The sequence below is a fragment of the Momordica charantia genome (assembly GCF_013281855.1).
Source record: "Momordica charantia cultivar OHB3-1 chromosome 3 unlocalized genomic scaffold, Mcharantia_2.0 BLBB01000003.1, whole genome shotgun sequence".
In the NCBI taxonomy this organism is placed as follows: Eukaryota; Viridiplantae; Streptophyta; class Magnoliopsida; order Cucurbitales; family Cucurbitaceae; genus Momordica; species Momordica charantia.
Window position 1 is genome coordinate 16305485 of NW_028275161.1, and position 26595 is coordinate 16332079.

The 26595-nt window shown below is 34.8% G+C and overlaps 2 protein-coding genes across 4 annotated transcripts; both read right to left on the reverse strand.

The window, feature by feature from the left end:
- Positions 1-318: 318 nt before the first annotated feature.
- LOC111012564 (uncharacterized) lies at positions 319-18682 on the reverse strand. 3 transcript variants are annotated; one of them, XM_022286734.2, is made up of 10 exons: positions 17127-18677; positions 14863-14971; positions 13980-14064; positions 12911-13063; positions 11980-12102; positions 10509-10586; positions 7851-7954; positions 4370-4457; positions 4183-4281; positions 319-632 (listed from the first exon to the last, which is right to left on the reverse strand). In XM_022286734.2, exons 1-10 carry the CDS (start codon positions 18364-18366, stop codon positions 537-539), a joined length of 2175 nt encoding a protein of 724 aa, XP_022142426.1. In that variant the 5' UTR covers positions 18367-18677; the 3' UTR covers positions 319-536. The 3 variants fall into 3 exon arrangements, with proteins under 3 accessions (XP_022142426.1, XP_022142427.1, XP_087977672.1); XM_022286735.2 differs by lacking the exon at positions 12911-13063 and having other exon boundaries at positions 17127-18674; XM_088121546.1 differs by lacking the exons at positions 319-632; positions 4183-4281; positions 4370-4457; ... (1 more) ...; positions 10509-10586; positions 11980-12102 and having other exon boundaries at positions 12109-13063; positions 17127-18682.
- A 2373-nt stretch (positions 18683-21055) lies between these two features.
- Positions 21056-24381, reverse strand: LOC111012693 (subtilisin-like protease SBT5.4). The gene is made up of 10 exons (XM_022286927.2): positions 24292-24381; positions 24088-24197; positions 23884-23981; positions 23625-23789; positions 23451-23550; positions 22825-23374; positions 22195-22535; positions 21995-22109; positions 21697-21910; positions 21056-21606 (listed from the first exon to the last, which is right to left on the reverse strand). The coding sequence occupies exons 1-10, from the start codon at positions 24379-24381 to the stop codon at positions 21056-21058; spliced, it is 2334 nt and encodes a 777-aa protein (XP_022142619.1).
- Between the last annotated feature and the right edge of the window lie 2214 nt (positions 24382-26595).

Here is a 26595-nt window from a genome sequence, read left to right on the forward strand (position 1 = left end):
TTAATTTAATATTTAGTTGATAACTATCACTAGTTTACAAATATACTATCATACCCACCACCTTGAACAATAGTTTAAATTGAGATTCAATTTTCGAATCAGCCACCAAATACATGTCAAAACTCTGAAAATATAGAATAAACTTTATTTTTAATTGAATCCCTGGATTTCAAATTTATGTGCTCCGATAACCAATTAAACGCACCCTTAAGTATCAATAGCATAATTCAGTGATTTTCCTCTAAAAGGAACAATACTTCCCTCTTGACTTGTAAAATTCCCGCTCACCAACCAGTATCAGAAGTTCGATATCTCATCTGTCTATTAAAAACTAAAAATTTTAAGCAGAAAAAATGGTTACATACATCTTTGTGAGACAAAAAAGGGACAAATTTTCTGTCTACAATTGGCAATTAGACGATTCTCAGTTCAGCAAAAGCCAAAAAGAGAACCAGAAAAGTGTATGTGTTAAGGCCTGTGTGCACTAAATTTAGAAGCATTTTTCTCAACAGTTAAAATGAAAAGCAGCTTACAAATCAAGACATCCAAAACTTCTGACCCAACAGTTCACGATCTGCAGCAGGACCCTGAGTAGCAGCAATCTTCTGAATACGTGAAGAAAACTCTTCGGCCTGAGAGGAAGATTATGTTCACAGCTGAATGCCAAGATAATAATGATAGTAACAATAATAAAAATAAAAATAAAAAGTATGACCCAAATGGGGATCTAAATGCATATTTCCTTAGAAATTTCTGGCAGACTGTCGTATTAGGAGCCTGATCAGAGAGGTACAATCATGAGAATGGATTGGGGAACATTTCGAACTTACCGAGACCAAAGATATCACCTTCATCCATTTCATTCTTTTATTTTATTTTATTATTTTTAGTTCACTAGGAGTGGATAGATATGAACCTCCGACTTTTAGGGAGGTAAGTAATGTCTTCATAAGTTGGGTCGTGCTCATGTCAGCTCATCCATTTTTCTTCCTAAAGACATGATTATCCCTTTTGCCAAACTTCCAAGAGCATTGATAAACTAGTGAGTTCAATTTACCCCTTTCTTCTATTTTAGCTTTTCTTCTTTGATAAACTAGTGAGTTCAATTGTTGAAGCCTCAAAATCATATTTCCTTTTTTTTTCAACCCACAAAACTAATGAGTTCTCTTTTTTCACTCTTGATTAGTTCACTTGTAGACCCCAAAGCGCCATTCTTGTCAATTTCTCCAAATTATGATAATCCAATGATTTATCTACCAAACCTTTTTTTTTCTTCTTCTTTTTTTTTTTTGTATTAAGTTCATTTTAAAGTTCAAACTTAAGACTTCTAAACTGACATGACCAAGAAACCTCAAACCCTTGCCAACAAGACTGCCCCTTGAGGGCTACTACCAAACCTAATTCTTCATCAAATATTTTCAATACATCCGGATGCCTTTTCGACTTCTTTGGATTTTCCACACAACCATGTAATGATGTTTATTGGGCCACTCTTTCCAACCTACCTGCTTTAACTTCAACTCCCAAAACTTCATCAACTGCTTTTGCACAGCCCAAAATTTTTTCCTTTCCCTTTACCTCTTTAAAAAATAAATCCTTTTTTACAGCATCAAGTTCTTCCAAAACTTTCCCTAAATGGATTGCATCATTTGAGTTACCGTAGCTTGAATCACTATTTTTTTTTAACAAGAAACAAACTTTTCATTGATAATATGAAAAGGAAGAAAAAAGTTCAAGGATACAAGCTCCCAAAGGAAGTGAAAAATGCAAAAGAAAAAAACAAACAGCACGTAGAAAACAAAAACCCATAAAAATATGAGAACTGAAGCCCAAGAACAGATGTTGAACACTGATTACAGGAAAGCACGCCAAAACAAAGGATAGACTGCTGAAAGGGAAACCAAAATCATCACTTAACACATAACTTGAATCACAATTAATAGAAGCGTTGCAATCTAGCAAATTTTTCTGCAAAGGATTGCCCATCACCTGCACCACGAGATGACCACAAGAAGGGATTTGAGCTCAATTTCAACTGGCATGAATCCACATCCTCTTAACTTCTACACAAACTTACAGTAAACCAAGTTAATAGTTGAAGGAAACTCTCAGAATTTTGACTCAAGGCTTCAAGGATCCCTTTTCCAAACTACCAGATTCAAGGGGATGCCTCTCAAATTTGTCCATCCATCGTAACAAGGGAATTACATCCCCTTTTCCTGTACTTAATGGTATTCCATCATTCGAACTTACGCATAAAAACTAACGTCATTGAGGGCTTTTTATTTCCATAGCTTTGACCAACAGAAAGGTGCGTCTTCCTTTCTCGTCAGAAACTCCCTTTATTGTCTTATCCCTAATATGAGAATAATGCAAAACCTTATATCAAAATAATTTTGCATATTCCTTTCCTCCCCATATATTTTCCTTCGTGGCTTCAATCTTCTTTAAACTGTCACAAATGAATTCCGATAAAATGGCCCAAGCAATGTTTGTTAATTCCCAAAAGAACAAAAATGCTTCCTCTTTTATCAAGGGAGAAGGTAGACAATTCAGCATAACACCAATAGTAATTGAAACATTTTTCTAACCTCATCACTCCATTTTCAAATTTAGATTCCATAACAAACTTAATTTCTGATAGGAATTATAGAAGCTCTCCTAGAGAACCTTTTTTTTTGTCCGGACACTTACTAGAGAACTTTCTAACCATAGAATTCAAAGAAAGAAACTTCTTATCCAACTACTTAACTTCAAGTCATCACGCATGGAGTGTGTTTCACTAAGGAAGTTGAGGAGCTCATTCGAAATGACACAACTAAAAGGGTTGTTGTATGATAGGAAGATTTTGTGATTAGCAAAGTTACCGAGCAGTTTGAATATCTAGGAGGTAGAGGATGTGGCAACGTTCGAGGTGAGATCATATGCATACAAGCAGAGAATGGGTCAGATTGCTCGATATGTGTTGGGCAGAACAGCAGCTTGATGATGACCTCTAATATAATTTCTTAATTATGTAATAATAATACAAATATCACTTCTGTTTTTAATACGGTCATTGAGTCCTATTAAGACATTTATATGAAATTTAGTGATTTCTATGATTTTCATCAAATTTTCGATCAATATCCATATTTCTATAAAATAAGAATTCCGACGTTTTTTACCACATCAACATTTCGAACTTTTGGAAGGACTAGTGAATGGAATGTGTGATGTAAGTACGGGACCCTATTGTAACTGTTTAGTCAAGTAGAAAATGGCTTACCTAGGTACATGGGCAGTATATTTTTGGTATGTTTGGGAACAACTCTCATTTTCTCCTAAACTTGTACTTCCCTAACCTTAGATCTATAATGGAATCTATCAAAAGATATATGCTTTAAATATCTAAATTAAAGAAACTCATTGAACAATGATTTCAATATTGGATGACTTTTTTTATAGACTATACTGGATGACTTTACAGTGGCGTTTTTTCTTTTAGTGGAACAAAAATCACCTAAAAGCCTCTGCAAAGAAGGATTGCCTTATTGCGGAGATCACTCTCAGTCTTGAGAGATATTGGTTTCAGAAGAAATCTTTTTTACTGGGAGCTCAATAGATGGCTCAATTTACAGAAAAGTTGGATCTTTTTAACATAGGGCAGGGCACAGATAGATTGATCTGGAAAGATGGGGAAAGTGGTTCCTTCACGATTGAGTCTACTTTCTACCTTCTTGCCTCCCTTTTACTAGGCTGAAAGCCTCAGTGGTCAATCACATTGGAAACTTTAAGGTCCCAAAGAAGGTGAAATTCTTTCTTTGGTCATTGTTTTGCATGAGCTTTAATACGTCAAAGAGACTTCAACGGAGGTATCCTCAATGGTCTCTCTCTCCCTCTGTTTGTAACTTGTGTCTGTCCAATGAGGATTCTCTAGACCAGATTTTCCTATGTTGCGATTATGATCATAAAGTGTGGGCCCATATTCAGGGGGTTATAGGTTTTTCTATGAGCTTGCCCAATAGAGTGGATGATTTGATTGCATAAAGAGTTCGCCAAGAGTAATCCAGTTTGATGAAGGTCTAATAACATAGAAAATGTTGTAAACATTTTTATACTTTGGAAGCTGAGATACTGAGGTCCTCATTGTTAGAAGAGGTTTCCCATATGGATAGATACATGTATACAAGAGACACTAACCTTTTCATCGATCCACATTAAAGAACTTAATTGATTGTTCAAAATTCGAACAACTGCATCTAGCGGTGTCATTCCATCAATCACATCAAGTTCTCCTCCCTAGATAAAAATAATAGATAAATCATTTATTACCATGTAAAGGAACATCCAAGGCAAGAAACGGAATCAATTGACCGTTATACTTTACCTGGTTTGCATTTAGGGTCTGGATAATTGATTTGATTTGCTCTGTCATCTGCTCTAGTTCCCGCTCAATATATTCAGCCTGCTCATACCTGCAACAAAATTAAAATTGCAAAAAATTGAAAACAAGAGACTGCAATTTTAACTATCAATGCGATGCTGGCAAATTTAAAATCTCTAAAGAGGTCGTTTGTTTCGTGGGAATTAGAGATTCTCATGGAATAAGCATCCAGATTCCCGTGTTTGTTTGATAAAAATGTTGGATTCCCGAACATTTTTAGATGCATGAGCCTCCATATAGGAGGCATCTCAGCAATTTTAGATGATAACGTGGGTTTTTAAGATTCCCGTGTTGAGGACATCTTTTGACAATTTTGTTCATCATTTTTGTTCTATAATATTTTTTTCATCAATAATCTTTACTTCTCCATTCATTTTATTTTATTTTAAAAATAAATATATGCACTAATTCATTGATAAATATCTAAATACAATTTAATTTATATGCTAGATTTAAATATAAAATAAACTTTAATCAATGGTATAATATCTTAATTTATTTTTAACTCAAATCTAGTATGCAATCTTTCATTTATTTTACTCTTCCAATAGAACCCAACATAAACTAAATTGACATAAAAATATAATATTAAATTAATAAAAGTAAAATTTTATATGAATTCAAATTATATTAAATTTTACATATAAATTATATGATGACCGGAAAGGGTATTGTTGGACAATACGTAATTTAAACACATTCCCATATACAAATCCTACAAAACAAACGTGGCTATCTAAATATATCTGAACATCTTTGTAAATTTTCCTATAAAACAAACGTGGCTATCTAAAAATGTCGGACATCTAGAAATTAGGGCATCTGAAATTTCAGGCATTTGAGGATGCCGAACATATACATTCCCGAAAAACAAACAGCCTACAGGTAAATCTTTATGGCCTACTCTGTAGTGGAATTATTAACAGAACTTCTTTATTGGTCCAAAAAATTGTGTAGATCATAAAAGGGGCAAGCTTTAGTGGGTAATAATAAGCATGTGACGAAGTATACAAATCATTAGCATAATTACCCATAAAATTCTTCCCGTATGCTCTTGTGGATCTCAATCACAGCTTAGTTTACCCATCTGTCTTCGACTCTTTGGTCTGATTTTACTTGGATCCCACCAAGCTAATGCTCTTGCCTTAAACTTATAAGGTAAAAGCCTTGTATTTCACTCTTTGAATATAATCTTCAAGTTTGAAATGTCCAATTCTTTTACTAGTTTACACTCACATGTTGCACATATTTTCAAGTTAAAAATAATAATGACGATGGTACAGTCTAAAAATTATTTAATCGAATATAAACAGAAATTAGAAAGTAAACACCATTGTGAAATTGCCCTAGTAATCTAATTAAATTTTAAAATAAAGTGTACACAGAAAAAATAAGCTAAACAAAACTCTCAATAAACAAACATTCCTAACACCCGGGAAGAATAGAGATCAGCCAGACCGAGGAAGCAACAAAGAAAAATTAGAAGATTCCCATCAGAAGAAAGTCATTAATCCAGAAGCGATGGATTTGAACAAGTTCATGAATTGTCTATGATCCTACAGCTTGTAATCCCCTTGATAGGCAGGGATCATACTTGGTAACAATGATCCTATGCCATAAAGCTTTGGCCATCAAAGGGAACCACCACAACAATTTTGCAAGAAAGGGCTTTTTTCTTCTTTTTTTTTTTTGGTAAGGAACGAATATTTCATTGAAGATGTGAAATATACAAAAAGATAGCCCCAACTGGATTCTAAAAAGCTTCTAGTTTGTCAAGAGATCATTAAGGCTATAATTTGCAAGAAGGGCCTCATTGCAAGTCTCAATTTTTTTTTTATGATAAACCAAGCTTTCTTTGAGAGAAATTTTTTTTGATATGAAACGAGATTCAAAAAGGAGCTCCAGTTGTGGTGGTATCTTTGAGAGAAATAAAAGAATGTACAAGGACATTCAAAAAATCAGCCCTGCAAAACGAAGCCCACCTAGAGAAAGGAGCTCCGGTTCAAAAGAATAACACCTAACTTATGACTACAAAAAACCTCAAAAACAAACTCCTACAGGAAGTACTAAATCTAATAAGCTCCAACACATACTCCATGGATCTATCTAGCCAAATTCTCCAAAATATAACAAAGAAACAAGTCTATCACATAAACCTTCCCTTATTCTAAAGGTGGGGATAACTCCCAATTAGATTTTTACCTGGGTTCTTGGTGCTTTTAGTGACTCTAGTTATACACATTTCCTTGGTAGTTGCCTCTTTTAGTCTCTATTTTATTGTTTTTCTTTTCACTCCTTTGGGAGATTGTATCGTTTTAACAATTTTGTTCCTTTTCATTTTTTCAATGAAGAGATGAAGTTATTTATTTTGAGAGATTAGCCACAAAGCCATCAACACAAATGACAAGCTACAACATAGATTGCCCTACATGTTCTATCTCCCTGCAATGGTGCTTGATTTGCAAGGAAAATTCGGAAACTTAGCCACACTTTTTTGTTACTTGTGCTTACGCCACAAGGTTTTAGGGGTCCATCCTAGTTGTTTTGGATGGTCCATAGACCTACCTACCAACCCTTTCTCCTCTTGGAAGTTACTCTCTTGGGTCACCCTTTTAAAATGAAGAAGTTTTGGATGAATTTCTATCTCCAAAGCGAGCGTAGTTCAACGGTAATTGACACATATCTCCAACCAAGAGGTTATGAGTTCAAACTTCCACCCCCAAATGTTGTAGTTCTCCCACCCATAGAGAATAAGAAATGCAAATGGACAGCAAGTTCTATCCAAAAGGGGAAGATCTGCTATTTTGTAGTCCAATTAGAAAGTGTGTTTCATCATCCTTTTGTCTTAGGTTCTATTATTCAATTAGGTTGATCTACGAACAAGGATAAAGCATTAACTAACTAGTCTAATATTTTTTTTAAAATATTGTTCTTTGTAAAAACATTCCCCCTCATACAAATTGTTTTCTTCATATTGTTCCACCATCTCAATTCAAACTGATACCTCTCATCTTGAGCTTCTTCCCCAATCAAACATCTAAACAAGGTAACTTGCTGGAAAAAAAAATGCACAAAGCATTGACAAAGTTGGCTTTACACGCATGGTCGATCCCAAGTCTCAAAGATTAGTGTTTTTTATATAAAATCTAGCTTTCATTGTGAAATAGGAAAGAAAATACAAGGGAATACAATAAACCAGCCCCTCAAAAGAATCTCAAATCCCAAAGATAAGCATTAAACTATCATTTACTTGACAAGATATTATCAATTTATGAATTGAATACCATTACAACTTTTAACTTGTAAGATCCAAACAATATCTATTTTTAACATAAACATCAAATCAAAAAAAATATCTTAAATAACAAATATTATAACCAAGAACTTGTAAATATCGTAAAAAAACATAAAAGTTAGCACTCACATTGCATCCCTTGTTGATGCAGCTTCATTGTCAAGAAGTAAACCACGTTCATCCTTGTAAATGTGCTCAGCATCTTCTTCCACACTTAACAATGCCTTATCAACCTAACAATAGAATAGATGAATGCAATTGATTTATTAATTTGATAATAATACATGCAATTGATTTATTAAAAATACATGCAAATATGTGCAATTCAAAAGTTTTCAATAATTTTATTGGTCTGAACTCACTTCCAATTAAGCTAAGAAAGTGTCTTCTTAAAGAGCACGCTTTGTTAATAAAGAAACAGAAATAAGACAAGTAAATGTTAGGCATGCATAAATCCTTTTAGATATGGAAAAAGGAAGGGGGAAAAAAAAATTTGTTGATGAACTTTATCAGAGCCTTCTATGGGTCACTGGACAAGAAATAAATCAAAGAATCTTCAAAGAAAATCAGCTATCTTTTGATTCAATTATTTGACACTATAGTTTATTTGGTAGTTTCTTGGTGTAAACGTTCACCTATGTTTCATCACTAAAGTGTTTCTTCTTTAATATCCAATTGGAGAAGATTTTTGTGACTCCCATGGATAGGAATTCTCCATCTTTTCTAGTTTTCTTTTTTTTTTTTTTTTTGATAACCGAGAGTCGAAGCTTTGAGGACACCCACTGTAAGGCTCAACCCAGGAAACCTCAAGGATTTTTGGTATTGAGCTCATCAAAGGGAAAAAACAACCTAAAGGCATAGGGCGACATCAATCACTACTTTCATATCATTCGGCATCATTAGTAGACTATAATTACAAAAAAAACTCCTCCCCAAACATGGGTTGGGCTTAGGAAACCAAACTCACACTCCAAGTAGTCTAGCACAGTTCAAGCGTTCAACCAAGCAAGATATTCCAAAAGATCACACCAGAAAAATTGATAACTTTGACTCTTCTCAGCTTTCCAGTTTCCCAAAAAAAAAGGACTTTTTTGGGTTGAAAATGCCTATCTATTTTGAATGCATCCCCTCTGTTTCTTATCAAGAAAATAAAATAAATAAATAATATATATATATATAACAAAAAACAAAAAAACCTCCCCAATAATAACATCTTGAAGAAATAAAGTCCGCACAAAAAAATTACCTTTTTTAGCATCTCATGTTTCCAAATGAAATCCACCAAGTTACCTGGCTTAATTTCACGTTTGTTCAACAATCTCCTAAATAGTCATTTAAACAAAAACTTCCATAATAAAAAGATGCTAAATGGAATTGTGAGTTCGCGCAGGATTTATGGCTTCGATTTTTCAGATGTTTTTGGATTGCTTGGGTTCGCTCCAGAAACTGTAAGATGATGATGGAGGAAGTGTTGTTGTTCCCCCCTTTTAGGGACAGGGGCCGTTTTCTTTGGCAGGCGGGCTTTTTGGCTTCGTTATGGGGTATCTGGCTAGAGAGGAATAATAGATTGTTTATGGGGTGGAAAAAACGTGGATTATGTTTGGGATCTCGTTAGGTTTAATACTTCCTTATGGGGTTTGGTAACTAAGGCCTTTTGTAATTATCAGTTAGGTCTCATTCTCTTGGATTGTAGCCCTTTTATTTAGGGATTCCCCTTTGTTGGGTTGTTTTTTTGTATGCCCTCTTTGTTTTTTTTTTTTTTGTATGTTTTTCATTTCTCTCAATGAAAGTTATGTTTCTTATCAAAAAAAAAAAAAAACTTCCATAATGAAAAGATGCTAAAAAAACAAAAATTCTGACATTTAGGAGATTTTCTTTTTCTCCTTTTCATAAATCAATGAAAAGCAGTTTCTTGTTAAAAAGGCAAAAATTCTCCTAATGACTCCAATCTTAACAAATATCCTAAATGATGATTCAATCGGAGCCAAAAAAATAAAAAAATAGATTGGCACATATGAAAGAACAGATTATAAACAATGGGAATTCTCCCTCCCTGCGAAGAAAATGCTGACATTTTTCCACTTAGCAAGCCTTCCAAACACCCTTTTTTCAACCACAAGATTCCAAAGATGTGAGAGTCCTAGTAAGGATAGTTTGGGGATATTATTAGTATATTAGTGGGAGGGTATTATGGTAATTAGTTAGGGGCGAGTTGTTATAAATAGAGGTGGTAGGGAGAGGAGAAGGATATCTTGGAGAATAGTATTGTGTGGGGAATTTGAGAGAGTTCTTGGGAGAGAGATAGTAGCCCCAGAGGCATTCCCAAATAATAGAGAATAAAGCCCCACTATAAAGCCAATCTTATTAGGTTCAAAAAAAGCCTCCAGAGGATCAACATTAATATGCCTGATGGAATAGTTCTGTTCGGGCTAACCTTCACATCTCCTGCACCCTCAAAAATGTTAATAATGTTAAGAACAGCATAACTCAGACATCCTCATGGGACCCAAAAGTTGGACAACATCAACAGATTGCAAATGATTTTAACTTGATCCTCCTACAATCAAACTCAACAGCCTCAATTGCTAGTTCATGCCACTTAGCTGGAGTCTTGCACCCCGGAGATCAACAATATATAGAGAAGATTCATAGGCTAATTATCCCTAAAGCAAGCACAAGAAGAGTCATATTGACAAAAGATGCATCACCCCCCCTCCCCAGAGCAAAAAATGCCATGCTAGAAGTATCTATTGAAGGACAAAGGCACACAAAGCCATAAGTGAATACCTCTTGTTGGTGAGTTTCAATCAGCTCCAACTTCCTCTCCAGCTCAGCTTGGGTCTCAACCACCTTTGCAACTTCGATCTAATTTCAAAATAAAGACATTAGAGCAACCTAGCAATAAATCCATTTCTTTTCACATTTAGACAGAGAGAGAGAACCCTCTTTCGTCCTCTTTTGTATATTTCTTCTTATCAAGGAAAGATTTGTTTCTCATCAAGAGAGAGAGAACTTCTCAATAAAAAATAATAATAATAACAGTTCAAGATAACAGATTTGATCAATGAAGAAAGAAAGAAAGAAAGATATAGGAGAATCCTTAAAATGTAAAGAGGTCTTGGGAGTAGGACCAATGCATTTTGATGCTTCCCAAGCTCTTAAGAAACATTCCTTTGCTTTTTATCAGCATTGGACTTTTTATTTTTTTGTTTTCTGGGGACTCTTTTTTATTTTTTCTTGTCCTTTTGTACTCTCATTCTCTTTAATGAAAATTGGTAATTTTTGGGAGAAAGCGAGGGAACACTATCTTCAGTGATGGATTTTCTTAGATAAAGCAAGAAACAAAATTATCTTTATTGTCTTAAAAGGCAAAGCTTTTGTGTTATAGAATTGTGCCGCGAGGGCCATCTTATGGCTCATTTGGAGAGAAAGGAACAGTAGGCTTCATCAAGATAAAAAGTCCTTGGTGGATGGTTTTTGTAGCAATGTACAGCTGCTTCATGGTGGTCTATAAACCACAAGAAATTCTTTTGTAATTACAGCTTGATAGCTAGAAATTGGAAGGCCGCAATTGTTTAGTTTCCGGTCCGCCCTTAGATTGTCTTTTCCTTTTGGATGTTTGAATATATTGTCTCTTATCCAAAAAAAAAAAATAATCTCTTTATTGTTAGTTTCAGGCAAATTAGAAATAACTTATCGGAACGTGCGCTTATGGAAATTTGGAAGGAGAGATGGTGAGTTTGATACTCTTTTTACCTAGTCATTTATGTTACTTCGGATTTGTGTATCTTCTCAAAAAGGACTCTCACTCTTGGTAAAAATTTCCTTTTCCTCATTTATGCTAATTGGGCTACCTTTAGCTCCTTTGCCTCGTTTCTCTGTTACAACTTTTCATATTCTTTAAATGACTTCATTTATAAAGAAAATTTAGAATCAATTCGGAAAAGAAAAATTGAAGGAAAATTAAGCTGAGCATTGTACCGAAAAAAACAGGGAAGAAAAGAATAAGCTAAGGATGTGGACACTAAATTCAAGACTTTCCAGAAAATAAGCTAAGAGCTCAGCCCGTGCATATTAGGACCCTATGGAAGAGGCAGGGTGCACGGTACCTATGATAAATAATCCAAAAATTTAACATTCACAAACTAGAAAATCTTTTTGATAATCATTTGAACATGTTTCATTAGAACAGATACAGTGGCCTGTAAAATTTCATATCATTCAAGGTTAAAAATATTAAAATCATGTGACATAACACCTCAAGTCTAAGGAGGATATCACGATTTTGCAAAATCCTCCTATCCCAATCAGTAATAGCATTGGCCTGCTTCCGAAACTTCCCAGTACGCTCTTGAAGCTCTGCATTCCACTCTTTGATGATCTGTAAATAAATTAAAGAAAATAGCAAGAGGCATAAAATAAAAACAATTAATTACTAAAATAGGTAAAAGACTAAACAATGTTGGAGACGTGCATTGTATGTGGATTCAGTGAACAAGGCAAGAACAGGATTTTCAATAACATTTATTTGTGAAAGAAACAATTTCATTGATAACATGAAATTACAAAAGTCCCATAGAGGGATTACATGAAGCACTTCCAATTGGCTATAAGGGTAATGGTAACTATAGTGATGGAAAAGAGGAGAGCCTTTACACCATGTCATAACTAGATAGACTATAGCATCAAAAAGCCGCTCGTAAGGGAGAAATTTGGCATTGAAAGTTCTTTGATTTCTTTCTCCCCAAAGAAGCCAAAAGAAAGCTCGAATGAAATTCATCCAGAGAAGCTATTTTTCCTATTTAAAAGGGTGGCCTGCAAGCGTGGATGCAATGAGGAAGGGAGGATCTGTTGACAATACCGTGGACCAACCAAAAGCGTTGAGGATGTAGTCCCAGAAAACTGATGCATATGGACATGTGACAAAAAGATGCTGTTGGGTCTCCAAATTGGATTGGCAGATTGAGCACCATTGGGGGGATAAAGCCATGTGGCAGTCTTCTTTGAAGTTTATCATTAGTGTTTATGGCACGGTGACTGAGCTCCCAAAGAAAGAATTTCACCTTTCTTGAGTAGAAATCTTTCCAAATGACGTCAGCAAGATGGGGTGAGGGGTCCAGGTTGTGGTGTGTTAAGTCCTTAATCAGGGAATTGGTGGAAAAAATACCATTAGCTTCTAATTTCCATACCATGATGTCAGCTCTTGTGAACAAATGGACAGCAGAGAGCTGCTGGTTGAGAAACACCCAGTCAGCAATTTCTTCATCCTTTAAATGTCTTCTAAGACCCAAATTCCAGCAGCTAGATTCTTCCTCCCATAGATCCCTTATGGATGCCTCTTTCTTCAATAACATTTAGAAACAGGTAATTTATTTGAACTAAGGTCAACTTAAACTAAAAGAAAAGTACTTCCCTGGATGAAATGGAACAATTGCAACACAAGTTTTTGAAGACATTTTCATTACTAGATGCATATTTTTTAGAACTCGAGAATATAATTGTACTTGTACAACCCATAGAAAGATCTTGTTCGAGTAAGGTCATTACTAGATGTGTGATTAAGCCATCAATTTATTTCTTACATCATTACTATTTCTTGAATTGGACAAGAACATTAATATCCTTTACCATACCCAATACCCTAACAATAAGTTCTCTCTTTTTTCCATCCAGACACAAAGGAATATGCATTAAAAGATGTTAGTACATAAAAAGCGGTGGGAGATAAGGTATCCCCACCTAAAACCAACAAGGCATTACTGAAAACTTCTCAATTAATTAAAAGAATAGTCAGAAAATTTCCGAAAGGACTCCAACTAGAAGCTTGCAGATGAACCAACCCATAAACTCCCCTAGGTCCATGACTGTCTTAAATGATCCTACCATTTTCTTCTAAGTACAAAAACGAACAAAGAGCTCTATAGAAATCCCACAAAAGAACCAATGCCTTAACAGCTCAATCTAGCCCAGCACAAGCTTCAAGAAGAAAATCCACAGTGTTCTTAAGCATACACCAAGCGTAATCAAAAGAACAAGGAAGCCCATCCACAGTGATGAGCAAGATGACTAATATTCTCAGCACTAAACTAACACAAACACACCATCACTGGTAATGAGGTATGTGCTGATTCCTTTTCTAGACTCAGTTTAAACTTTTGTTACATACCATAAAGAACTGTTTGATAAAATTAGACCACTAAAATGCACAGTACAGAAGTCGGATGCCACAATCATGAAGAAATAGCAATTTAGTAGTACCTCTTCAACAGTCTTCCCTGTTATCTCAGATGGTAGTTTTGGTGTAGTAGTAGACACTGCAGCGCTAACTGGTGAAGTTGTACCACTGGATAAAAGGAGGGTGAAGGAGATGGGAGTCTAAATAATTGAATTCCTCATAACAACCATTTCACCATACAGGTATTAATGTATAGTGGAATGGGTTAATAGAGCTTTTGACATAGTAGAAATGCATCATGTCTAGATTATATTTTTTAACAATGCAGAAAAAACTATTTCTTTGAAAAAAAGGAGAATAAATTTTTTAAAATCTTAAAGACAGAACAAACATAATAACTAATAGCTCAAATGCATGGCCTTACTCCCTCTATAAATAACATTCAAACAGAAGAGAAGAAGAAGAGAATCCAAATCCAACCTAAGGATGATGAAAATAAATAATATAACCCATGCACCCTTGATGAAAATAAATGTGTTTCATTTTAAACCTCTTCACCACTTCCGTTTGTCTTCCCAAGCAGATTGATGATTGGCTTTCAGAAGTCCTACAAGGCTGGTGGCTCCCTAAAAAGGCTAAAATTGTGTGGAATTGTGCCTCAAGAGCTCTCCTATGGCATCTATGGTTAGAAAGGAACGCCCGGGTTTTCGAGGACGAATCTACTCCTTTAGACATTTTTTGTAGCAATGTATAGCACAATGCTTCTTGGGGGTGCATTAATTACAGGAAATTCTCTTGTAATTACGACCTTTCCTTGTTCACGAACAACTTGAAAGCGTTTGTCTAGTTTCAGTTGGGTGGGGTTCCCTCTACCCCAGCCCCTAGCTTGTTTCCCCTTTTTGTTTGTATTAATATGAAAGTTACTTATCCAAAAGAACTATAAAAGTAGCAGGACCACATACAGACCTACTACTGGATGCGACAACAAGAGTTGATGAAGTCTGACTCTGACTTGGAGCACTAAAACCAGACGTAGTGGTAGCAGCAGTGGGAGCAGAAGCCAAAGAAGGGAAACCTGCAAAGAATAAACACAAAATTTTGTAAAAACAGACACATTAACAAAGTACTGAAGCTAAATTATAAACTTCAACAACAACACATTTATGTGGGTTGAAGATGCTTAGATACCCTTCATAAACATTAGTAATCAAATAGAAGTCTGTTACTCATGCGGTAGTAATTTGTGAGGTTTGCTTTGGAGAAGTATCCTTCGGGTCAAACTACATGTCCATGTGTTTTTTCAATAAGTTCGTTGAAAAGTGTGGTTTGTCTGATTTCCCCCATAAATGATAGATTTACTTGGTCAAATCTGCCCGATAATGTGGAATGTCAAGACAGCTTTCTAGTATCTAAAAGGTGGCTGATTATTTTAGAAGTGTCAGATTGCTAGTCTGTCTCTGTATCAAACTTACTTCTAATTAATGACCTCTTAGATTCTTTACTGAGAATGTCAAGTGGGGGACTTGGTCCAATTCAATTAGAAAATGTACGGCTTCAACATGTCTCTGTAAAGGTGTCTCTATACCTGAGTGGTGTAAAATTGATGTTTGAAGATAGGAGAGGTTTAAATGCATACAGAAACTAAAATCTCTCAAATCTAAACTAAAGTCAAGAATCTAGAGGTAATCAGGGTTTTTAGAGTTCAAAAGCAGGGGATTTCTAATATAATTAAGGATTTAGATGAGTTGGATTGGATCCTTCCGGGAGTTCAAGTGAGAATTCAATGGATGAGCATATTGAACTTGGGGGAGATTTTGGTTCCTATAAAGTTATGGTTATTCTATTCGAAATTTCAATATCATATTTCTATCCATTTCCCTTTCGATTTATGGTTCCTATCAGGCATCCAATTCCATTTAGGAACTTAAACCTCAAATCTTCAACATTGATGCTCTAAAGATCTAAATAAAGCAAAATCCAAACCAAAGCTGGGGAGAATTACCCTAAAAAAAAAAAAGAAAAAAACCCTTTCCAACTAACCAAATCCAAGGGCGTCCATAGCAAAAACTACTGGGTAACGGTAAACAAACCCATTTTCTCTCGCTAAGGTACAAGCTAAATAGATTTACTACAAAATCTACTAACTTTGCTCATACACCTCAAAATACAAAGTGCCAACACTCTAGGTAGTAATGCCCATGCTCAAACATGTAAGATGCATAAACTAAAGAATCAAGTTTTTACGTTTTTTTTATATATAAGCGAAGCTCTCATTGAGAATCATGAAAGAATATACAAGGCCATATGGAAAAATAGCCCAAACCTAAAATAATGGCCTTCAATCCAAATTCCAATATAATAACACCTAATTGATAATTACAAAAATTCCTAGAAATAGAAACCCATAAAGAGATATTAAATCTAATAATATCCCTAACATCCACCCAAGAACAACTCGACCCTGTTAAAAGCTCGTTTGTTTCTCTCAATCCAAATACCCCATAAAACTATGAAGAAACAGGCTTGTCAAATAAATTTTCCCTTATTTGGATGCAGCAATGTGTTTGCAAGGCGCACCTCAAGGTGATAAGCTCTTTGATCGCCTTAAGGCGAGAGGCGACAAAAAGGCGAGACCTAAGTGAAGCGAGGCGCACCCTAATACATAAATAAAAATTATATATAGAGCATAAATTTATATAGTAAACATAGCTAAACAAGATCAATACTAAATAGTTAGTGATTACATCCAAATGTAAAAAGAAACAAAAATTCTCCCATGCTATTATAGTGGGAAGATTGACAAAATAAAAGAAGAAAGAATCTCTTGATGGAGTAGAGGAAAAGAAAAAAAAGAGAGAAATGAAAGAAAAGAAATGAAAAAGAAAACTGAAAAGAAATGAAATGAACTTGAGGAATGAAACAATGTCTTCCTTAGAAACTTGTATAGGAGAATCCATGATGCAAGTGGAAAAGTCTCACAACTAACCAAAGAGATACTTCAAAAAAATGTTGACGAAAAAACTCTTCTCCCAAACAAACAAATTTGAAAATGAAACTCCTTTCTCTCCCAACAAACCTACTCCTTAAGCACTATCCACTCCACCTATTCCAATCATTCAGATTGGGACCTGGGTAAAAAATCTTAACAACATGACTCACGAAACTCATTCACATTGGCCAATAAAATAAATTAAGCATCAAGAATTCAAAAAAGAAAGTGAAAAACTTACCAAAAGAGGCTGGTGCTTGCGATGATGAAGAAGCAGTCAGTGTTTTGGTTGGCAACGATAAGGAAACAATTGCACTTGATGAAGAAGCTGTGTTTGTGACACCAAAACCTGTATATGAACTTGCAGCACCTGAGGAAGCAGCTGAGGGAGTGGAGGATGCTGCTGTGGATATAGTAGTAGCAGCTGAAGAACTCAAACTAAAAGCTGGCACAGAGAATGATGATTGAGTTGTGCTACTGGCAGTTGGAGTTGAAGCACTGGTAGTAGTAACCGTAGAGAATAAAGGTGCCACAGAAGTCGAAAACGATAGAGAAGTAGGCTTCGTAGCAGTAGTCCCTGGAGCAGCAGACGCCGCCGTTGATGCTGCATTGCTATTACTAAACCCAAAGGAAGATTGAGACGCTGAGGAAGCAGGTGTTCCGAATGAGAAGCTCAACGAACTAGTTGAAGCTGATGTAAGAGGAGAAGAAGAAGAAGATGCAGTGACACTAGTAGTAGCTTTGGAAAAAGAAGTGGTCGGAAACGAAAATCCAGAAGAAGAAGAAGCCGCAAATGGTGAAGACGAACTTAAATTTTGGGAAGAACTTGAAGAAAAAGAGTTCTGGAACGGAGAGGTCGATGCTAATGATGTAGATGACGCAAACAAGCCCGATGAAGATGTACCGAAGGGATTTGACCCCAAACTGTTCGTGGATAACGAAGCCCCAAACAAAGCTGAACCTGAACTTCCTGAAGATGAAGCTGTCCCAAACAGAGGCGAAATAGAACCAGAAGCGGCCGCAGATGCGCCAGGCAAAGCTGATCCCGGAGTTGTAGTGGGTGCAGAAGACGCCCCTCCGAACAAGGATGGCGCCGAGGCCCCTGCAGATGGGGCAGCCCCAAAGAGAGAAAAAGAAGAACTCCCGGCGGAGGAAGCAGAGCTCCCGGATGGAGCAGCCCCAAACATGGACCCAGATGAGCTGCCGGCGGCCGGAGCAGCCCCAAAAAGGGAGCCAGATGAGCTCCCGGCCGATGGGGCAGTCCCGAACGTGAAAGAAGCTAACCCACCTGAGCTACCTGCAGACGAAGGAGCACCGAACAAGGGGGAAGGGTTTGAGGAGGATGTTGCAGGGAAAGGGGATGATCCGAAAGAGAAGGTGGAGGTGGATCCGAATGCGAATCCAGAGCTTGAAGAAAATGGGGAAGCAGAAGAAGAAGAAGAAGATTGGGAGGAGGAAGATCCGAACTGGAATCCCGACATGGCGATTGAACGCCGATCGAGCTCCGGCGAAATGTAGCAGAGAGAGACTCTGAAATCGAAGTGAGGGTTTTAGGGGGTTTTGGACTTTTGAGAGGGGAAAAGACCTGATTACCCTTCCTTATTTCCATGGCTGATTTTTTTTTCTCTGGGTCTCATAATCCGGTGACGATAACGCCGCCGGCCGATTCTCCCGAGAGCGAAATCTCCGTCCACAGCTCCACCGTTGGGGACACTGATCACTTCATCATCTTCTTCTGGGTCTGAAACTCCGGTGACAACAACATGTTCAAATATTTTGAGAGTTTAATTTTGAGTTGAGGTTTTCTTTTATTTGATTTCTATGATAGATTTTTTTTATGGGTCTTTGTGTTTTTTTTTTTTATTGGTGGGTTTAGTGTGCAAAAATGGTGGATTCTCTGCTTCAGGTTTATTAAGTGTGTCTATTTAGAACTTTTTTATTGGAATATAAAAATATTGAATTATAAAACCGGACGGAAATGGTACGGAAGATTGGTCCGTTCCACGAAACTGAGTTTTTTGATTCGCTCCCCCATCCGAGTGACGTAGGTGCACGGAAGTATTTCGCACCACAATTTACAGGTTCTACGAGACTTGTATAGAGATCTTTCAACTCATTCATCGTACTCAAAGTCACCCAACTCTTCCATTTCATGGAAATTTTTTCTTTTAAAGCAATTTTGTTAATTGATTTCTAAAAATTAGCTACATAAATTATGACTCTAGCTATGTTAATCATAAGTAATAATTTATTTTTAAATGTTTTTGGATTTGAATGGTTAGTGCACCCTTCTTCAATTTCCTATATAAATACCCTTTCGTTCAACTTTTATTTTATATACTTTTTTATTTACCAAATTTTTTTTTTTTACCAAAAGTCTGCATGGATGTGGTCATGATTGAAAATATAAATTTTATAATTAATTTTGTCGTTATTTTTGTTTAAAAAACCTACGTAATCATCTAATTTAATTTTTATACAAAAATTTAGTTATTCAATATAAACCAGTAAGGTTCTCCATATATTAGCAAATGCGTACATGTTAAAGAGACTAAGCATATTAAGAAGTTCTAAAATATAATCACATTTAAGTTTTTCATTAAAGTATCGGTTCTTTGTAGCTAGTTAGAGGTTGATATTATTTTTAGGTAGATTTTCTTCAAATATTTATCGAATTAGAAAGTCAATTCGAACATAATTCGAAGAAATATGTATAAAGGCGAGGATTATCCCGACGACGTAGAGTTCTTGGAAGGAAGGGGATTATTGGAGGGGAACACGCAGCGGCCGGCATGGCGGCGACGGAGTCGGCCATGGGTGATGAAAGGAAAGGACAATTGAGGAGCGTTAGCTTATTTTGCTCAAGATTTTGGCTTTAATATTTTGATATATATTTTTAATTTCTTCAAAAAATTAATGGCAAATATTAAATTACTAAATAAGTATTTTACTCAAAATTTATTAATATTAATATATTTGTAGTTTTTTTTTTAATACTTTGTCAAATTATTATACAGTAATATGGGAATATTGATTCACCCTGGGACTAATTGAAAGTGTTAGAGGTGTCAAGATGAAAACTTAACCTTTTAGAGAAATAATTAGCACATTCTCTCGATTCGCTGAAGACTTCCAATACCTCACCACACTGACCTTCAACTGCTCTGAGTGCGCCTAACTTAGTAATGTTTCTGTTTTCTGTTTCTTGGTTTTGAGAACCAACTTAGTCCTAAGAGAACAAAAAAAAAAGTAAAAAAAAAAACATTTTTACTTAATAAATTAAATTTATAAAAGACCATAATAATTTCTCTTTTTTTTTTAGAAATAAAAAACCATAATAATGGTTAAAACATATAAATTTAACTTTATTTTTATATATCAATTTTTAATTCTATGGACAAATATATATTACATCAATAATGAAAATATCCTATTAAAAAAAGAATAATAAAAATATGATATTCACATTAGAATAATCTCTATTATTTGAAAGTGAACAAATTCATAACAATTAACGTGACCTAAACAGGCTAGAAATCTGACTGTGAACATAACTTTACCTACGTGAAATTTTAAAGTTTGAGACGAGGAATAAATAATAGAGCATATCATATTGTTTGTATATTCTTTTTTGGACTCCTAAAATTAACAGTTTTTGGTTATTGATTTTGTTATTTTAAAATCTATTTTGAATGTTATATCATGGTAATTTTAAAATTTCAAAAACCATTAATACCTGATTCAATTTTTAACTTTTATAATACCGAAAATTTATTGATGGTCGATTAGAGTTTAATTTAGTGCATTAATATTTATTTATTTTTTAAATTAATGAGTTTGGGAGATTTTTTTTTAATTGGTAAGTGAATGAAACATAGAATATATCAAGTTATATTGAAATATTAAATTGATATATGTTGGGAAAAAAATTGAAAGTTTTAAAATAAAAATAAACATTAGAAATTAATCTATTATATTTAAAAATGCATTGACAAATTAAATCATGTCGTCAACACCCTATATTTCTCCAAAAATATTAAAAACTACCCAATTTCCAAAATCATTACTAAACTAAAACGCACTATAAATTTGAAAAAAAGAAAAAAAAAATTTAAATGCCCCTACCTACTAATAATATCTCTTAAATCACTAAAAAAAAATTCCTAAACCCTAAATAAATGAGCCAGACGAAACCACAATAGGGCTTCTGACGAAGTGCTTGCCGTCGGACCAAATCAGAGTCCCGTCGACGACGGCGTTTTGCGGCAACTTTCCGGCGAGCGTAACACTGAAGCTCTTCTCCTCCCCGACATTCTCGAACCTCAACACCCTCGGCTCTACCGTAACGGCGACTCCTTCCGGCCGGCGGACGCTCGCCCTGTAGACTCCCGGAGATCCGACGTTCTTCAGTTTTCTGGTGACCGTTACTTGTCCGTTAAGATTTTGAACTCCGATGGACGGGTAGTTGAAGTCGAGAAGACTGGCGGAAGGCGGGCAGTCGTAGGGGGTGTCGTCGGAGAAGGCTCTGATCATGCTCCAGTCGTACCCTAGGGCACAGAGGAAGTTCAAGTAATCCTCGGTGGTTAGGTCGTAGACCAACCCGGGATCCATGGCGGCGACCGGTTGGACGTGGCCCGAGCCGTAGGAGAACGGCGTCGCAGGGTCGCCACGTGGCGAGCCACCGTCAATCATCGGGCTCATTGTGTTGTCTCTTACTCTCGCTGCTCATAATAATTGAGAAGCAATGTTATGAGAATGGAAAAAATACCTCAAATAAATTGTGAACAAACAAGTATAATTTTTTAACGGACCAGTGGTCATGATCGCAGATTTAATCGCAGCGGGACTCCAATCGGGGTGGAGAGTTTTGAGAAGGCCAACGACGCCGGAGATGTGTGGACAAGACATGGATGTTCCGGACATGGTCATGTAAGGAACCCTGCGGCCGTCGGAGGGATCTTCGGAGGGGCCATGTGATTGAGTATAAGCTGCTATAATGTTAACTCCAGGAGCAGTGATATCAGGCTGTAAAAATTAGTCAATTAAATTCAAACCAAATTAAATTTACTGTAACCCACCAAATTTTTAGAATAGTAAAAGGAATCAAACCTTGATAATCTCTGGCGTAATTACATTGGGTCCTCGGGACGAGAAGTCAGCCATGGTTGGAGCAGGCTTCAAGTCGAACTTCTCAGATGGTGGTACAAGATATGCCATTGGATTTCTAAGGATTAACGAGAACTCGAAAATTAGCACGAAATTTAGTACAAGCTGACTCAATAAATGACTATCAGACAGATGGGTATTACTGAGTGTTATCGAGGTAGTCAAAGACGGCGAGACTAGCTTGATAGCCAATGTGGGTAGCCGGAAGCACGTGCATGTCGGAGTAGGTCCCTTCACCGTCGCGCTGGTCGTTGCAGAGGATCATCCCGACGGCGCCGGCCTTGGCGGCTTCAGTTCCCTTATCGATTCTCGCTGTTTCTCCACGCATGCATGCCAATATCTTCCCCTTCACCTTCGCCGGATCCAAAGCTCCGGCCTTGCACAGCATGGCGTCGTTGATGTATGCTCCGCCGGCCGCCGCTTGACCTCCGCTTATCAATGGATAATATTTCTCTTCCGGCAAACCCTTCGAAAGGCTCGAACCCTAGTTTTCATCAAAAAAAACAAAGTTAGAGATTAATTATTTGTTTATGTTTGTTCCAAAATTAGCAAACAAAAATTCAAAGGGTGATTATTTTAAAGATTTTATGATAATACTGGAAATCAAATTGTCTTCGCTACCATCAAAGAATTTACAACTCATTATATTTTTAAAAAAAGTTTTATTTTTATATTATTTTTAAAAATTATCAGATGGGAGGACAAGATTTTAGTCCTATCTCAATTTTCCAATGTTGAGGACAATATTTAAATATATATAAGGAATTAATTACCTGAAAACGTTGGCCATTATTAAGCTGAACAGCAGCCACAATCCGGCGGTCCAAAGTGCTGGCACCGACAGTGAACAACCAAGGGGCGAGGTTGACGGCGGTTCCGGGGCCGGGGCCGGCGTTCCCGGCGGAGCAGACGACGGAGATACCGTTCTTAACGGCTTGAAAGGAGGCGATGGCGAAGAAATCTTGGTAGTAAGGCACAATAACGCCGCCAATTGAGTAAGAAACGACGTCGACACCGTCGTGGATGGCGTCGTCCAAACCCTGCAGAATGTCGGCGCCGGGGCAGCCGACATTGGAACCCCAGCAAACCTTGTACGCGGCCAATCGGGCCTTGGGCGACCCGCCTTTTGCCATCCCGAACCCGGATGACCCAAACACGTTCTTGGCCGCCACGAAGTTGCCGCCGGCCGTGGAGAGCGTGTGGCTGCCGTGGCCGGCGTCATCCCGGGCGGAGTTGGCCACGGTGGACACGTTAAAATTTGGGTTCATATTCCGCATGTATGCCATGTAACCCTCGTTGTAGAATTTTGCTCCAATTAATTTTCTGCATATTTTTTTTATTATCATTTTCTGTCAATATAATAAAAAATAAAAACTTTATTAAAATTAAGAAAAAAAACCTGTTGCAGGGGAATCCCTGCTCGCAGGATCCTTTCCATCTGGAAGGGATAGGTTTTCTAATGCCACTGTCTCTGAAGCTCATTGATTCAGGCCACACTCCTGAAAAAATAGAATTCAAAAAATTAAATTGGAATTCAAAAAATAACAGAAATTAAAGAAATTGTTTTTTTTACCAGAGTCGAGATTGGCAATAATGGTGTCTTCTCCAAATCTGGCTTTTCCCCATGCAGAAGAGGGAATTGAACTATTTTTTCTCTCCAAATGCATGAAGCCCCATGAATGAGTTGTGTGTAATTTCATCATTTCATCTGCTAAAACTACTGCAACTTCTGGGTGCTCTGAACATTTTTTTCATAATTTTACAAGATGATGGAAGAATAAATGGAATAGAATTCTATTTTGAATTATTCAAATAATTGAATGGATTTTTACTTGCAAGTGCAGCTGCATCTTCCTCTTCCAGGACTGCTGCGAAGCCGTTTATATGCTTCTTGTAGGAGTAAAATATGGCATCCTTTGCCTTTTTAGTACTGCAATTTTCAGGAAAAATAAAATCCAAATTAAATATCTTGAAAAAGAAATTAAACAAAAATAAACAATTAAATTAAAAAGATTATAATAAGGAAAATTTTGAACCTTCCCAATAAGGATCCAAGCAATCTGTAATGGGAATTAGCCACCCTTTGAAGATCCACCTCTGAAATTTCCAAGCCATGTGAATGGGATCCCAATAACACCACATATGGCTAAATGAATCCAAAAAAAAATTTAATTAAAAAAAATAACAAATGAAAAAAAGCAGAAACAAATTTGAAGTATGCATTTAAACAAATGGAAAACCTTTTTAGCAGCAAAGGAAGGGGTTAGGAGAAGAGAAAACACGAAAAAGGAAAAGAGAACAGCCATGGGAGAGAGCTTTGAGAACTCCATTATTTCTATTGAGTGTAGTTGTTTCCCTAATAGAAAATTGTTGGTGGTACATAGAACTCTTCATCAAGTCTCCTTTATATAGAAAATTGAATGACGTTTTCAGTAATTTGAATAGAAAATCTAAAAGAGGTATTATTATCTAGATTATAAAAGATTATGATTTCATTTATCTTAATATTTTCAAATGTGAAATTTGTCTGGCCTGGCCTGACTCAGTATCTTTTTCAAGCAAAAATATATAAATATATATATATTAAAAATTATTCATAAGATTTTATCTTAATATTATGGTTATTTTGGTGTATTCCATTATGTATATATTAATTGAAAAATAAAAAAAAAATATTTTTAGATAGGATAGAAAATTTAAAATTGTATGCAAATATAATTATATATGAGAGGAATATTTTCGGGTAAGTTTCTCTTTTTTTAAAATAATCGTTGGTTTTATCTTTAATTAGTTTTAATTTGATTCAAACAAAATTTACTAAAAGTTAACTTAAATGAATCTCCGAAGTTAGTTTTTCCTTTTAAAATGAATCTATTGTTTTCGTTTAATTTTTTATTAGTTTTAATTTAATTTGATCGAACTTTATTAAAATTTAAATAATGAAATGATAAAAACATATCCCCATTTTATTATAAAATATAATAATTGAAAACAAATCTTTGTAGGTGTGATTTCTTAATCTTAAAATGAATCTCTTGTTTTTGTTTTATTTTTAATTGGTTTCCGAACAATTTTTATTAAGATTTGAATAATAAAATATAAATATCAGTCACGATTTTGGTAATATATATATATATATATATATATTTGGTTAACTTTTTAAATTATTTGAAATAATGTTACTAAAATATAAGAGATTAAAATAAGACAACGAATTAGGATAATGATTAAATAAGTTTAATTTGAAAAATAAAATTGATTTATACTCAACCAAAACATTTTTTTCTGAAAATTTTGGTTTAGTGAATTTAAAATTTTAGAGGATACTTCCTTTTAGTTTTATTGATAAGTTAAAAGTGATTTTAAATCCCAAGTATCTCATTATTATTATTATTAGCAAGATTATGATTTCATTTCACCCAATGTTGTGAAAAATGATTTATGAGATTTCATCTAATTGATTAATTTGGTGTATTACATTTTTTCAATATAAATAAAAAAATTAAGATTTTTAGATATATAGTATAAAATTCGGAAATCTACACCAATATAATAATTTGAAATGAATTTCTCCAAATAAATTTCTCTTTTTGAAAATGATCTTTGATTTTATCTTTAATTTAGTTTTAATTCAATTCAGAACAAACTTTGTTAAAATTTTGCATAATTTTGAAATTAATGAATCTTCTCTTTTTTCATTTTTTTAATTTTTTAATGAATATTTCACTTTATTGTTAATTGGTTTTAATTTAATTTAAATAAACTTTATTAAGATCTACCATCATTTGAAATGAATCTCTTCCTTTGAGCTTCTATTTTTTAAATGAATATATTAATTTTGATTTATCTTTAATTAGTTTTAATTTTTTTTGACTACTTATTAGTTTTAATTTGATTCGAACACATTTTATTAAAATTTAAATAATGAAATGATAAAGATCATGCTTGATTTTAATAAAATAGCATAATTTTATAAAAATCTTTTCGAATTCAGCTTTATCTCTCGTCTAAAATGAATCTATTGTTTTCCTTTTATCTCTAATTAGGTATAATTTTATTCAAAAAAATTTCATTAAAATTTGAATAATGAAATAATAAAGTCCAAATTCTTATCATACATTTATTTTTTACTTTTTTACTTTGGATTAAGATTTAAAAAAATGTTTTAAGAGATTAAAATAAGATGTTGAATTGGATAATATCTAAATAAACCTGATTTACTAAAGTAAATACATGAAAAAAAAAAATTTCTTCAAAATTTTGGTTAATGAGAATTTGAAAATTTTAAAAATACTTCTTTTTAACTTTGTATATCTTGACAATCCAGAGTAGAATATGAAAGTTATGAAAGTTAAAACTTAAAAGTAATTTTAAATCTCAATACATTAGGTTAGAAAGTTAAAATATTAGATATGAAGTGGTAATTTAAACAAGTTTGATACTTTTTTTTTGTCATAGCTAACAAATTTTTAAAATTACCTTTTTCATTTTTTTCTGTTGATTAATATTTTGAAGTATCAATTTTGTATTGGATAATAATTAAA